Here is a 14,785-nt window from a genome sequence, read left to right on the forward strand (position 1 = left end):
CATACAACACCACTTCATCATTTCATACAACACGACTTCATCATTTCATACAACACGACTTCATCATATCATACAACACGACTTCATCATTTCATACAACACGACTTCATCATATCATACAACACGACTTCATCATTTCATACAACACGATTTCATCATTTCATACAACACGACTTCATCATCATTTCATACAACACCACTTCATCATTTCATACAACACGACTCCATCATTTCATACAATACGACTTCATCATTTCATACAACACGACTTCATCATTTCATACAACACGATTTCATCATTTCATACAACACGACTTCATCATTTCATACAACACGACTTCATCATTTCATACAACACGACTTCATCATTTCATACAACACGACTTCATCATTTCATACAACACGACTTCATCATTTCATACAACACGACTTCATCATTTCATACAACACGACTTCATCATACAACACGACTTCATCATTTCATACAACACGACTTCATCATTTCATACAACACGACTTCATCATTTCATACAACACCACTTCATCATTTCATACAACACGACTTCATCATTTCATACAACACCACTTCATCATTTCATACAACACGACTTCATCATTTCATACAACACGACTTCATCATTTCATACAACACGATTTCATCATTTCATACAACACGACTTCATCATTTCATACAACACGACTTCATCATTTCATACAACACGACTTCATCATTTCATACAACACGACTTCATCATATCATACAACATGACTTCATCATTTCATACAACACGACTTCCATCATTTCATACAACACGACTTCATCATATCATACAACATGACTTCATCATTTCATACAACATGACTTCATCATATCATACAACATGACTTCATCATTTCATACAACATGACTTCATCATATCATACAACATGACTTCATCATTTCATACAACACGACTTCATCATTTCATACAACATGACTTCATCATTTCATACAACACGACTTCATCATTTCATACAACACGACTTCATCATTTCATACAACACGACTTCATCATTTCATACAACACGACTTCATCATTTCATACAACACGACTTCATCATTTCATACAACACGATTTCATCATATCATACAACATGACTTCATCATTTCATACAACACGACTTCATCATTTCATACAACATGACTTCATCATTTCATACAACATGACTTCATCATATCATACAACATGACTTCATCATTTCATACAACACGACTTCATCATTTCATACAACATGACTTCATCATTTCATACAACATGACTTCATCATATCATACAACATGACTTCATCATTTCATACAACATGACTTCATCATATCATACAACATGACTTCATCATTTCATACAACATGACTTCATCATTTCATACAACACGATTTCATCATATCATACAACATGACTTCATCATTTCATACAACATGACTTCATCATTTCATACAACACGACTTCATCATTTCATACAACACGACTTCATCATTTCATACAACACGACTTCATCATATCATACAACACGACTTCATCATTTCATACAACACGACTTCCATCATTTCATACAACACGACTTCATCATATCATACAACATGACTTCATCATTTCATACAACATGACTTCATCATATCATACAACATGACTTCATCATTTCATACAACATGACTTCATCATATCATACAACATGACTTCATCATTTCATACAACACGACTTCATCATTTCATACAACATGACTTCATCATTTCATACAACACGACTTCATCATTTCATACAACACGATTTCATCATTTCATACAACACGACTTCATCATTTCATACAACACGACTTCATCATTTCATACAACACGACTTCATCATTTCATACAACACGACTTCATCATTTCATACAACACGACTTCATCATTTCATACAACACGACGACTTCTTCTTCTTCGTAACATAGGAAAATCCAAAAAAAATATATACAAAAGTACAACCGTAAGAAAGAAAATGACTCTTGAGAGCGTATGACTAAAACTCTAACAACAATGTCGAAGCGAGAAATGACTATGATACAATGAAATTAATTTGTATGAAGAAATGCAATCTTTTGGATAATGTGACTGATGAAACATATAAAGGTAGAAAATCAATGGGAAGACAAGTTAACCTGTCATAATATCATCATTTCATACAACACGATTTCATCATTTCATACAACACGACTTCATCATTTCATACAACACGACTTCATCATTTCATACAACACGATTTCATCATTTCATACAACACGACTTCATCATTTCGTCATACAACACGACTTCATCATTTCATACAACACGACTTCATCATTTCATACAACACGATTTCATCATTTCATACAACACGATTTCATTTCATCAATTCATCATACAACACGACTTCATCATTTCATACAACACGACTTCATCATTTCATACAACACGACTTCATCATTTCATACAACACGACTTCATCATTTCATACAACACGACTTCATCATTTCATTACAACACGACTTCATCATTTCATACAACACGACATTCAAACATTTCATACAACAACGACTTCATCATTTCATACAACACGACTTCATCATTTCATACAACACCACTTCATCATTTCATACAACACGACTTCATCATTTCATACAACACGACTTCATCATTTCATACAACACGATTTCATCATTTCATACAACACACTTCATCATTTCATACAACACGACTTCATCATTTCATACAACACGACTTCATCATATCATACAACACGACTTCATCATTTCATACAACACGACTTCATCATATCATACAACACGACTTCATCATCATCTTCATATCAACACCGATTTCATCATTTCATACAACACGACTTCATCATCATTTCATACAACACACTTCATCATTTCATACAACACGACTCCATCATTTCATACAATACGACTTCATCATTTCATACAACACGACTTCATCATTTCATACAACACGATATCTTCATCATTATTTCATACAACACGACTTCATCATTTCATACAACACGACTTCATCATTTCATAACAACACGACTTCATCAATTCATACAACACGACTTCATCATTTCATACAACACGACTTCATCATTTCATACAACACGACTTCATCATTTCATACAACACGACTTCATCATACATACACAGACTTCATCATTTCATACAACACGACTTCATCATTTCATAAACCTAACACAGAATCATATTTATACAACAGACTTCATCATTTCATACAACGACTTCATCATTTCAACTTCATATTTCATACAACACGACTTCATCATTTTACAAGACTTCATCATTTCATACAACACGACTTCATCATTTCATACAACACGACTTCATCATTTCATAACACATTTCATTTCATACAACACGACTTCATCATTTCATACAACACGATTTCATCATTTCATACAACACGACTTCATCATTTCATACAACACAGACTTCATCATTTCATACAACAGACTTCATCATTCATACAACATGACTTCATCTTCATACAACACGACTTCATCATATCATACAACAGACTTCATCATTTCATACCATGATTTCATTAACAACACGACTTCATCATTTCATACAACACGACTTCATCATTATCATACAACATGACTTCATCATTTCATAACACAGACTTCATATATTCATACAACAGACTTCATCATTTCATACAACATGACTTCATCTATTTCATACAACATGACTTCATCATTTCATACAACACGACTTCATCATTTCATAAACAACACTGACTTCATCATTCATACAACACGACTTCATCATTTCATACAACACGACTTCATCATTTCATACAACAGACTTCATCATTTCATACAAACAAGACTTCATCATTTCATACAACACGACTTCATCATTTCATACAACACGATTTCATCATATTCATACAACATGACTTCATCATTTCATACAACACTGACTTCATCATTTCATACAACATGACTTCATCATTCATACAACATGACTTCATCATTCATACAACATGACTTCATCATTTCAATACAATACACGACTTCATCATTTCATACAACATGACTTCATCATTTCATACAACATGACTTCATCATATCATACAACAGACTTCATCATTTCATACAACAGACTTCATCATATCATACAACATGACTTTATTTCATACAACAGATTCATCATTTCATACAACAGACTTCATCATATCATACAACATGATATCATCATACAATGACTTCATTACAACATGACTTCATCATTTCATACAACACGACTTCATCATTTCATACAACACGACTTCATCATTTCATACAACACGACTTCATCATATCATACAACACGACTTCATCATTTCATACAACACGACTTCATCATTTCATACAACACGACTTCATCATTTCATACAACACGACTTCATCATATCATACAACACGACTTCATCATTTCATACAACACGACTTCATCATTTCATACAACACGACGACTTCTTCTTCTTCGTAACATAGGAAAATCCAAAAAAAATATATACAAAAGTACAACCGTAAGAAAGAAAATGACTCTTGAGAGCGTATGACTAAAACTCTAACAACAATGTCGAAGCGAGAAATGACTATGATACAATGAAATTAATTTGTATGAAGAAATGCAATCTTTTGGATAATGTGACTGATGAATTTGAAAAATGGGGGTGAAAAAGGGGGGGGGGGGGTGAGTGAATGAGGAAGAGAATAAATAAACAAACAAATCATCTATTTTTGTACATAACATCTCTTTGAATCATCACGTCTCCATCGTACGACATGAGACCATAGACTTCGGATTCTGTCTATTATGAACGCGGCCCTCAAAAGAAGACGAATTCAACAACCAACATTCCAACAGAATTGATAAATAATCCCATGCCTTCTTTCGCCCCTCGTAAAAAATAAAAGGAGGAGGAGGGCCGTTTACGGCCCATTGATGATAACAGAAACAAAGTGACTAACTAACTAACTCCGTAGTCGAGGTCAAAATCCGAGTTTGTAGTTCGTGTTACTGAAATCGTAGATGTCGTCTTGGGATGTTGGTGTGGAACCGCCTCGTTCATGGATGGTGGAGGCGGGGCCTGATTCCGTGATTCGCAGCATCTGCTCTCTTAATACTTCGTCTTCGTCTTCTTGCTCAAAATCGTCCTCATAATGCCTGATAAATAAATAAATAAAATATAAATATATAAATAAATAAATAGATAAAAAAATAAATAAAATATAAATATATAAATAAATAAATAGATAAATAAATAAATAAATAAATAAATAAATAAATAAATAAATGAATAAATAAATAAAATATAAATATATAAATAAACTTTTATTCATCCAATTGGTTTTAAAAACGTGAATTACAAGACTGAATCAAAGAGTGTTGTATAATAATATATTTACACAATTTTATAAAGCAATTAACTAATTAAAACATGAAATAAAAGTAACAGTAACAGTAAAAATGCATCTATAAAATCAATGATAATGCATTCAAAATATATTAATATATTTTGTATAACACATAAATATCATATATAAAACAGAAAAAAAGCAAGAAAAGAAATACCCAAAAATATGTTTTTAAAATAAATTATATATATATATTTGATATATATATATATATATATCAAACATAGCCCAAAATGCATGAGAACCAGTCCATACTCCACAACAAGCGACATTGCTGATAATGGGAGGTAAGGGGAGGAGATACTGCTTTAAGAACAGGGAATGTATTTGGTATTTGGTTACCATCCATGAGCATTGAGTTCGAACACGTTGTTTTGGTTCTCCAAAGAAGCAGGCCAAGAATCCAGCGAGCACTATAATAATAATATCCATTTTAGTTGAATGCCTATCAAAAAGATGCCACTACTCCAGCTCACCCTTCCTCCATGTCTCCGCTGCCCTCGTCGGCCACCAAGACATCGTATTCCTCTTCAGCAAATCGGTTCCAATCGTTGATCTCGACTGGGTCAGCATTCGGATCCTGAATGAAAAAAAAAAAAAAAAACATTTTAAAAAAAAAAAGTTTTAATAACGAATAAAATTTGAATTTACTCATGCCCGAGGGGCAATAACCCAAGTGTCAACGACAGAGCAGGTCAACAACGTGTTGGTTAAGTGGTCTAGTGGTAGGACACTCGCTTTCGAATCGGAAGGTCCCGGTCATAGTTGAGTCCTTGGAGAAGGCTCTTTACTCACATTCTCTCACCGTACTCAGGTGTAAAAAGAGTACCTGGCCATTAACAGCGTTGTCTGTGTCTGAAAAAAAAAAGTGCAATATCATTAACTGGCGTCATGTCCTGTCCTTCATGCTAAATGTTGCTGTTGGCCAGGGATCCCTTGTAAAGCGCTTTGAGCACGTTTAGTGGATATTGCACTATATAAAAGCTCAATTTAATTTAATTTTAAAAGTGTGCTTGGGTGAGGTGACTCACTCAAGGTCACACAGCCCTGGTAGGAATCAAACACGATGAGCTCATCTTTCCCCCACAAATTCAACACTGATCAAAATACAACTTAAATTATTATTTTTTTTAGGCACTTGGCTACTAAAATATGGGAAGTTAATAATAAAGATTGCAAGGACAAAAAAAAATAAATTTTTAAATATTAATAATAATGTTAATAATAACAATAAAATAATAATAATAATAATAATAATAATAATAATAATAATAATAATATTAATAATAATAATAATAATAATAATAATAATAATAATAATAATATGATGATGATGATGATGATGATGATGATGATGATGATGATGATGATGATGATGATGGTGATGATGATGATGATGATGATGATGATGATGATGATGATGATGATGATGATGATGATAATAATAATGGATGGCCTTATATCACCCACTATCACCACTGTGTGATGGTCAATGCAAGTTACAAATTAATATACAAAAGTTACATATATAAAACGTATACCACAATGATGATATCAATAGCAGCATAGTATGTCATATCGTATCAATATCATGAAAATGTCACGGTAAAAAAAGGTAGTGCTTTAACAATGATTTAAAACTATCAATAGATTTTTTCTTCTTTTATCCGTCTGCTGGGCAGGTCATTCCACACAAGGGGCCCAGTGTGGGTAAAGGAATGGCCGCCATAAAATTAATGATTATAATTATTTCTAAGAGTAAGCTTCGTTTTGTCAGTCGAGGATCGTAAATTCCTATTTGGTACATATAATATTTCTAACGCACTTTTATTGTTTGATTTGTTTGTTTGTTTTGTTTTACGGCACTTGCAACGAATTAAGGTTATATCAGCGCCAGCAAAACAGAAGAAAATGGGATAGTAAAAAGTTCTAGAATTATAATCTAAACATCCAAGAAAAAGTAAGACAAAGGGGAATTGGTTCAAATAGGTAACAGACGTAGATTCCAAGAGCATATTGTCAATGTACTGAGTTTGAGATCACCTTAACGTCTCATCCAGACACCAGCAAGGATCCCACAAAGAAGAATACACTCAAATGCTTACAAATCATATGTTAAAAGAAAAAAAATACAGTACGTAACAGAGAGATGATTTACAAGGGGAAAAAATATCATCTTCCAAAACTATATCAATACATTTGACTGTTTCCCTCCCAGCCAAGGACTCCAGCTAGGGTCATTCCAAGACAAAGACAGAAAACAGATACAGGGGGACAGAAGACACAGCAAGTACCTCACTGCCCACTATGGAAAGTCGGGAACCCCACCCAGATATAGGGGGATAGAAGACACAGTATGTACCCCCCTGCCCACTATGGAAGGTCGGGAACCCCACCCAGATATAGGGGGATAGAAGACACAGTATGTACCCCCCTGCCCACTATGGGAGGTCAGGAACCCCACCCAGATATAGGGGGATAGAAAACACAGCAAGTACCTCCCTGCCCACTGTAGGAGGTCGGGAACCCCACCCAGATATAGGGGGATAGAAGACAGCATGTACCTCCCTGTCCACGGTGAGAGGTTGGGAACCCCACCCAGATATAGGGGGATAGAAGACACAGTAAGTACCTCCCTGTCCACTGTGAGAGGTCGGGAACCCCACCCAGATATAGGGGGATAGCAGACACAGCAAGTACCTCCCTGTCCACTGTGAGAGGTCGGGAACCCCACCCAGATATAGGGGGATAGCAGATATAGCAAGTACCTCCCTGTCCACTGTGAGAGGTCGGGAACCCCACCCAGATATAGGGGGATAGCAGACACAGCAAGTACCTCTCTGTCCACTGTGAGAGGTCGGGAACCCCACCCAGATATAGGGGGATAGAAGACACAGCAAGTACCTCCCTGTCCACTGTGAGAGGTCGGGAACCCCACCCAGATATAGGGGGATAGCAGACATAGCAAGTACCTCCCTGTCCACTGTGAGAGGTCGGGAACCCCACCCAGATATAGGGGGATAGCCGACACAGCAAGTACCTCCCTGTCCACTGTGAGAGGTCGGGAACCCCACCCGATATAGGGGGATAGAAGACAAAGCAAGTACCTCCCTGTCCACTGTGAGAGGTCGGGAACCCCACCCAGATATAGGGGGATAGCAGACACAGCAAGTACCTCCCTGTCCACTGTGATAGGTCGGGAACCCCACCCAGATATAGGGGGATAGAAGACACAGCAAGTACCTCCCTGTCCACTGTGAGAGGTCGGGAACCCCACCCAGATATAGGGGGATAGCAGACACAGCAAGTACCTCCCTGTCCACTCTGAGAGGTCGGGAACCCCACCCAGATATAGGGGGATAGCAGACACAGCAAGTACCTCCCTGCCCACTGTAGGAGGTCGGGAACCCCACCCAGATATAGGGGGATAGCAGACACAGCAAGTACCTCCCTGCCCACTGTAGGAGGTCGGGAACCCCACCCACATATAGGGGGATAGCAGACACAGCAAGTACCTCCCTGTCCACTGTGAGGGGTCGGGAACCCCACCCGATATAGGGGGATAGAAGACACAGCAAGTACCTCCCTGTCCACTGTGAGAGGTCGGGAACCCCACCCAGATATAGGGGGATAGCAGACACAGCAAGTACCTCCCTGTCCACTGTGAGAGGTCGGGAACCCCACCCAGATATAGGGGGATAGAAGACACAGCAAGTACCTCCCTGTCCACTGTGAGAGGTCGGGAACCCCACCCAGATATAGGGGGATAGCAGACACAGCAAGTACCTCCCTGTCCACTGTGAGAGGTCGGGAACCCCACCCAGATATAGGGGGATAGCAGACACAGCAAGTACCTCCCTGCCCACTGTAGGAGGTCGGGAACCCCACCCAGATATAGGGGGATAGCAGACACAGCAAGTACCTCCCTGTCCACCGTGAGAGGTTGGGAACCCCACCCAGATATAGGGGGATAGAAGACACAACAAGTACCTCCCTGTCCACTGTGAGAGGTCGGGAACCCCACCCAGATATAGGGGGATAGCAGACAGAGCAAGTACCTCCCTGTCCACTGTGAGAGGTCGGGAACCCCACCCAGATATAGGGGGATAGCAGACACAGCAAGTACCTCCCTGTCCACTGTGAGAGGTTGGGAACCCCACCCAGATATAGGGGGATAGCAGACACAGCAAGTACCTCCCTGTCCACTGTGAGAGGTCGGGAACCCCACCCAGATATAGGGGGATAGCAGACACAGCAAGTACCTCCCTGCCCACTATAGGAGGTCGGGAACCCCACCCAGATATAGGGGGATAGCAGACACAGCAAGTACCTCCCTGTCCACCGTGAGAGGTTGGGAACCTCACCCAGATATAGGGGGATAGAAGACACAACAAGTACCTCCCTGTCCACTGTGAGAGGTCGGGAACCCCACCCAGATATAGGGGGATAGCAGACAGAGCAAGTACCTCCCTGTCCACTGTGAGAGGTCGGGAACCCCACCCAGATATAGGGGGATAGTAGTGCTGGGTCGAGTTTGAAACGATCAAATCGAGCGGGTTTTCGATCGAGTCCTCTAAAATCGAGTCGGTTTCGGGCGGGTTTCGAGTCAGTGACGTCATCGAGCAGTGATTCGTTTGAAAAAAAAAAAAAACACGAGCATCTCGTTTGCCACAGGAAACTTCACAGTCCCCTCCCTCTCTTATGTCTGTGGCTGGCTTGACTGCAGCTGGTTATGATGGGGGCTGCCAGATGGCCAAGTTCAAAATTGGTTACTAAGAAATGTTTTTCTATTATTATTCATTTTTTAAAAAAAATCTTTTATTTAAAAAAAAAATAAAAAGATAAGTTTTATCCAACTGTAGTCGATTGTTTTATTAATTAAAATCAATGAGTTTTTCAAGGGAGTCAGGATGATTGTGGTGTTTGATAATGTGAGGTTCTATTTGACTATTTGGCCAAGAAAAAATCTGGCTGTTTGGAAGCCTTGATTTTATTTATTTTAATTAATTTTTTTTTATGATCGTTCGTCGCATCACACGCACACACCCACACACGCACGCACACACAGGCACACACACGCACACACACACACACACACGCCATCAAAACTGCATCAGTTGTTGATTTGGTGATGGGGTGGCACGTCAACCCCCCCCCCCCCCCCCCCCCCTATATTTCATATTTATGTCGCGCCAAAAGTTGTCGGGTGTAACCTACATAACCGCCCCCACCTCACATTTGTCACTGGTCGTCATCGAGGCGCGCGCTTTCTTGCTTTGTCGGTTACCTTTCATCACACATGTTCAAATCTTTATCTTATAGCCTATTTACTACTGCTATTAATTTTATTTAAACAGGTGATATTACGGTTGTTGCCTTTCCTGCTCTCGGCTTAGTTAGGTTGCTTTAAAATTTGGGCAGGAATATGAATATTTAACATTGTTACTTCCTGTTTAGTTTTTCTTTGTGTGTGTATGTATGTATGTGTGTGTGTGTGTGTGTGTGTGTGCTGTTGTTGTTGTTGTGGCTGTTGTTGTTTTGTTGAGTTTTGGGGTTTTTTTTTGTTTTGGTTTTTTTTTTTTTTTTTTTGGGGGGGGGGGGGGGGGGGGGTGCTTTTCTGACATCCAAACACCAAACCCGAGACTATTTATTTATTTACATTTAGTTACTTTGTTTGGTTTCTTTTTTTTTTCTTCATTTTGTTGTGTTTTTTTTTTTGGTGTTTTTTTTTTTTTGTTTTGTTTGTTTTTGTTTCCTTTTTTTGGGAATGGGAAGAAGGGGTAGTTTTATCCTTAGTCTTTTTAAAAGATGTATGGGATTACCTAACTTGGAACGCACAATAGGGATCGGCGTCGTTTCTGAGTTCAGTCAATTTGTTTTTAATTTTTTTTATTGCTCAGTCCATTAAAGTGGAAGTAGGTATGTAGCTGGGTGGACGCTATTTTAGATCAACGGAAAGCACTTTTCGATTTACTAGCATCCTATTAAAAGTTTGGGGTCCCAATAGCTCAGTAGGTAGTGCACTCGCTTAACATGCAAGGGAACCGAGCTCGATTCCGGGTGAAGTAGATACATATATTCTGACCCCTTGTCTACCTAGTAGTGATTGGGAAGCAAAGTCTGTTAAATCTGGCGGAAAGTTCCTTGCGATAGACTAATGGGCAATTGCTTTCGTAAGTTTTCCGATATGGAAACCGGACTGAACTCCGGCTTCATCGGGCCCAATAGCTCTGAAGAAGTACTTTTTAAAAAAAAGATTAAAAACATGCATTTGTTGCGATCCTTAATGTTGTGATTATTAGTTGTTCTGTGGCTCAGCGGTAAGGTGTCTCTTCTTGTCATAAATCAAGCGATGTTAAGCGTTGTAAGTGGTCGAGTGGGTGACAGTGATCCTGGAAAATTCTGATCCCGAAGTTAAGTCCTTGTGTAAGGCACTTACCACACATTACTTTACTCGACTCAGGTGTGAATGTATAACTATCTATAAGCAGTGACGGATACTATTAAGAGTTTTAGTACAAAAAAGACCCGAAACAGGCGACTGGTACTTTATGAAATGGATGTAGGTTTGTATGGCCTGCTAGGGGGAAAATTGAATTATTATGAAGTTCATTGATCCGTGGAAATGAGCTTTGAATTCATACACCTGCTTGACCACTCCGATTCCAATATAAACGACTGATTAATGTTCCCATATTATAAACTATAGTTAGCTGAAAATCTTTCTCTGTCGGGTCCCCAAAAGTATGGAATAAATTAGACAAAGAAATCAAAGACGCTCCCGAGCTTTAATAATTTTAGGATTCTTTTGAAACTATTCCTTTTCAGATAAGTTAGCAATAGTATTTGTTTTGTTTTTTTCCCTAGGTATGGTCTTTTAGGAACAATTTGTGAATTCTGCGAGCTGTTTTGATTGATGATTACATTAACATGTGTTGATATTTATTTTATTAAGGTGATGATGATGCTGGGCTGCTGCTCCTGCTGATAATGATGGTGAAGATAAATAAATTATAAAAATAATGATAAATAAAATTCCCGTTATTCATCCCATAGGGGAGGTTTTTCTCTACGGTCTATTCTAAGGGAAGACTGGAATAACCCAGGCGTCAGCCACAGTGCAGCGCCGCAAATTGAGCTAGGACGAGGTGACTTGCTCAAGGCCACACAGTGCAGCGGCGGGTGATCGAACTCGGTACCTTTGGGGTGCGAACCAAAGACCGAACCGCTGAGCCACGCTGCCCCTAATGATGATGATGATGATGATGATGATGATGATGATGATGATGATGATGATGATGGGAACTAACAAATTACACAGGCATCTAACATTGAAACATTCCATATTCAAAGCTAACGTTTTACTTTACTGTAGGGTAGTGTTCATTGATAGATGGATGCGTGTGTGTCATAGAAATAGCCATAGTGTCTGTCTGTCTGTCTGTGTGTGTGTGTGTGTGTGTGTGTGTGTGTGTGTGTGTGTGTGTGATATTCAACCTTTAGTAGGTTTAATGAAGTCTTGTCACACACGCGTGATACACCTACACGAATTTCCCTGCCACCCAGACACACTAACATCTGACAAGAAATGAGGGCTGTGGAAGAACCACAGACTACCGTGTGCAAACGTTGGCGATTGGTATCGGATGGCAAACTGTGATCGTTTGATATGATTCGAAACACTCGTTACTCGTTACCCCTCAACTCGCTCGGATCGTGATCGTCTCAAGTCTCAAGATCGTCTCAAGCTCGTCTCAAGTCTCAAGATCGTCTCAAGCTCGTCTCTACTCGTCAACTCGAATGATCGTTTTATCAACTCGCTCTTCCGGAATTGAGATCGGACGGTGACTCGTGGCTTCGCGCTCGGATGTCGATCGAGTAAAAGCGATCGAATAACCCAACACTAGGGGATAGCAGACACAGCAAGTACCCCCCTGCCCACAGCACATTTTACATTTTACTTACTCTAGCATTGGCAAAGGGATCTCTCTGTTCGTGTTCCAGGAACTTGTCCAGGTTGAAGAATGTGTCAAAGAAAATGTTGGTCATCTTGCAGGACTTGAGGTCTTTCAGAGTTATCTGCCCTTCTTTCTTGGGTCGAACTAAGTCCATCATCTATGGAGAGGGAATATTGTAGGTGTTGTAATAGGGAGCAAAAGTGCAATGTCCAAAAAAATTAATGGATCTAATCTCATTGGAAGTGTAAAAACACTCTTCTGGAGGACTGTCTACAAACTTTGTGTAATCGTTGATCTTCTGAAGTTTCAGAGAGATGCCATCTGATTTTCTAGCCTAAATATACATGCTGGTCGTCAATACAGATAACTCATCCTCACTCTTTTTTACGTCCCGTAATCCTAAGAATCTGCCTATACATCCTGCTCCTAAAATAGTTATGTCCCCTTACTTTCCACCTGTCCTACATGTACCCAATGTGGGCAAGAACCCAAAACCGCAGAGCATCTAGCTAGTTGAACGGTGTGTTGTGACAATGCGATGCTACCAGGTGGGTTTGCGATGGTGCACGAATGCGGACTAGACTTTGCTGATTGGGTTGATCAACACCCCAATGAAACAGTAACACACCACTTGCTTGAATGTCAACCTCTTGAAGACCTGAGATGCACATTCCTCCCACCAAATCCAAGCATCAGTAACACACTTTATGGTCACCTGGAACAACTACAAAAGACGTCTAACTTCTACGTCATGGCGCAAGACCGAAGGGCTAGAGCTTAGGTGGTCGCTGGTTCGGATAAGTAAGTAAGATTGGGTCGATCGTCATAACATAGTAGTGTGAGAACCATAAGAGGCTGCTGCTGCCACCTTATGATATGTAACCTATTCATTATTAGTAAGTCCTCGAAGGACTGGTTACATAGGTACTTCCACAGAGTTTGGATTTGAAAGAGTTGAAAGGTCAAACCTCATGACTTCTCCGCCCTATTGACAATGTCGAAGCGATGACATGAGCCTTTGTTTAACTCTTTCAGTGCGGAGGCTATATTCGCATTTCTGTCACAAAATGACTGACACCCGATTGAGGCAGCATGAGAATGACAAGACAAAGCGGCGCAAAATTCAATTAAAATACCCCCCTAGGGCCAACTGAATGTTCTGATGAAAGAAATGATACCATTGGTTCAATTTAAAGTACTTTTGTCGAAAGTAGCATTGGATTACATTATCATTTTTGCACTTCAAGACTGGAGAGAGTTAAGCCCTAGCTCATGGGAGCACTGCGACACTACATCTCTCAAAAGATGATTTCCTCTCGAGGAATCAATCAATTATGTCCAATAAA

The 14,785-nt window shown here is 39.2% G+C and overlaps 1 protein-coding gene across 2 annotated transcripts in view; it reads right to left on the reverse strand.

The window, feature by feature from the left end:
* Nucleotides 1-4,508: 4,508 nt before the first annotated feature.
* Nucleotides 4,509-14,785, reverse strand: part of LOC144955855 (serine/threonine-protein phosphatase 2A regulatory subunit B'' subunit delta-like) — a 237,477-nt gene continuing 227,200 nt past the window's right edge. For both annotated transcript variants that reach the window (XM_078886065.1, XM_078886064.1), the window contains 3 exons: nt 13,447-13,596; nt 5,958-6,061; nt 4,509-5,230 (listed from right to left, as the gene is read on the reverse strand). In XM_078886065.1, coding sequence (XP_078742191.1) covers nt 5,056-5,230; nt 5,958-6,061; nt 13,447-13,596 — 429 coding nt within the window. In that variant the 3' untranslated portion in view covers nt 4,509-5,055. The remainder of the gene's footprint in view (nt 5,231-5,957; nt 6,062-13,446; nt 13,597-14,785) is intronic.

The sequence above is a fragment of the Berghia stephanieae genome, chromosome 10 (assembly GCF_034508935.2).
Source record: "Berghia stephanieae isolate SIO BIC M18660-M18661 chromosome 10, UCSD_Bste_1.3, whole genome shotgun sequence".
NCBI classification, from domain to species: domain Eukaryota; kingdom Metazoa; phylum Mollusca; class Gastropoda; order Nudibranchia; family Aeolidiidae; genus Berghia; species Berghia stephanieae.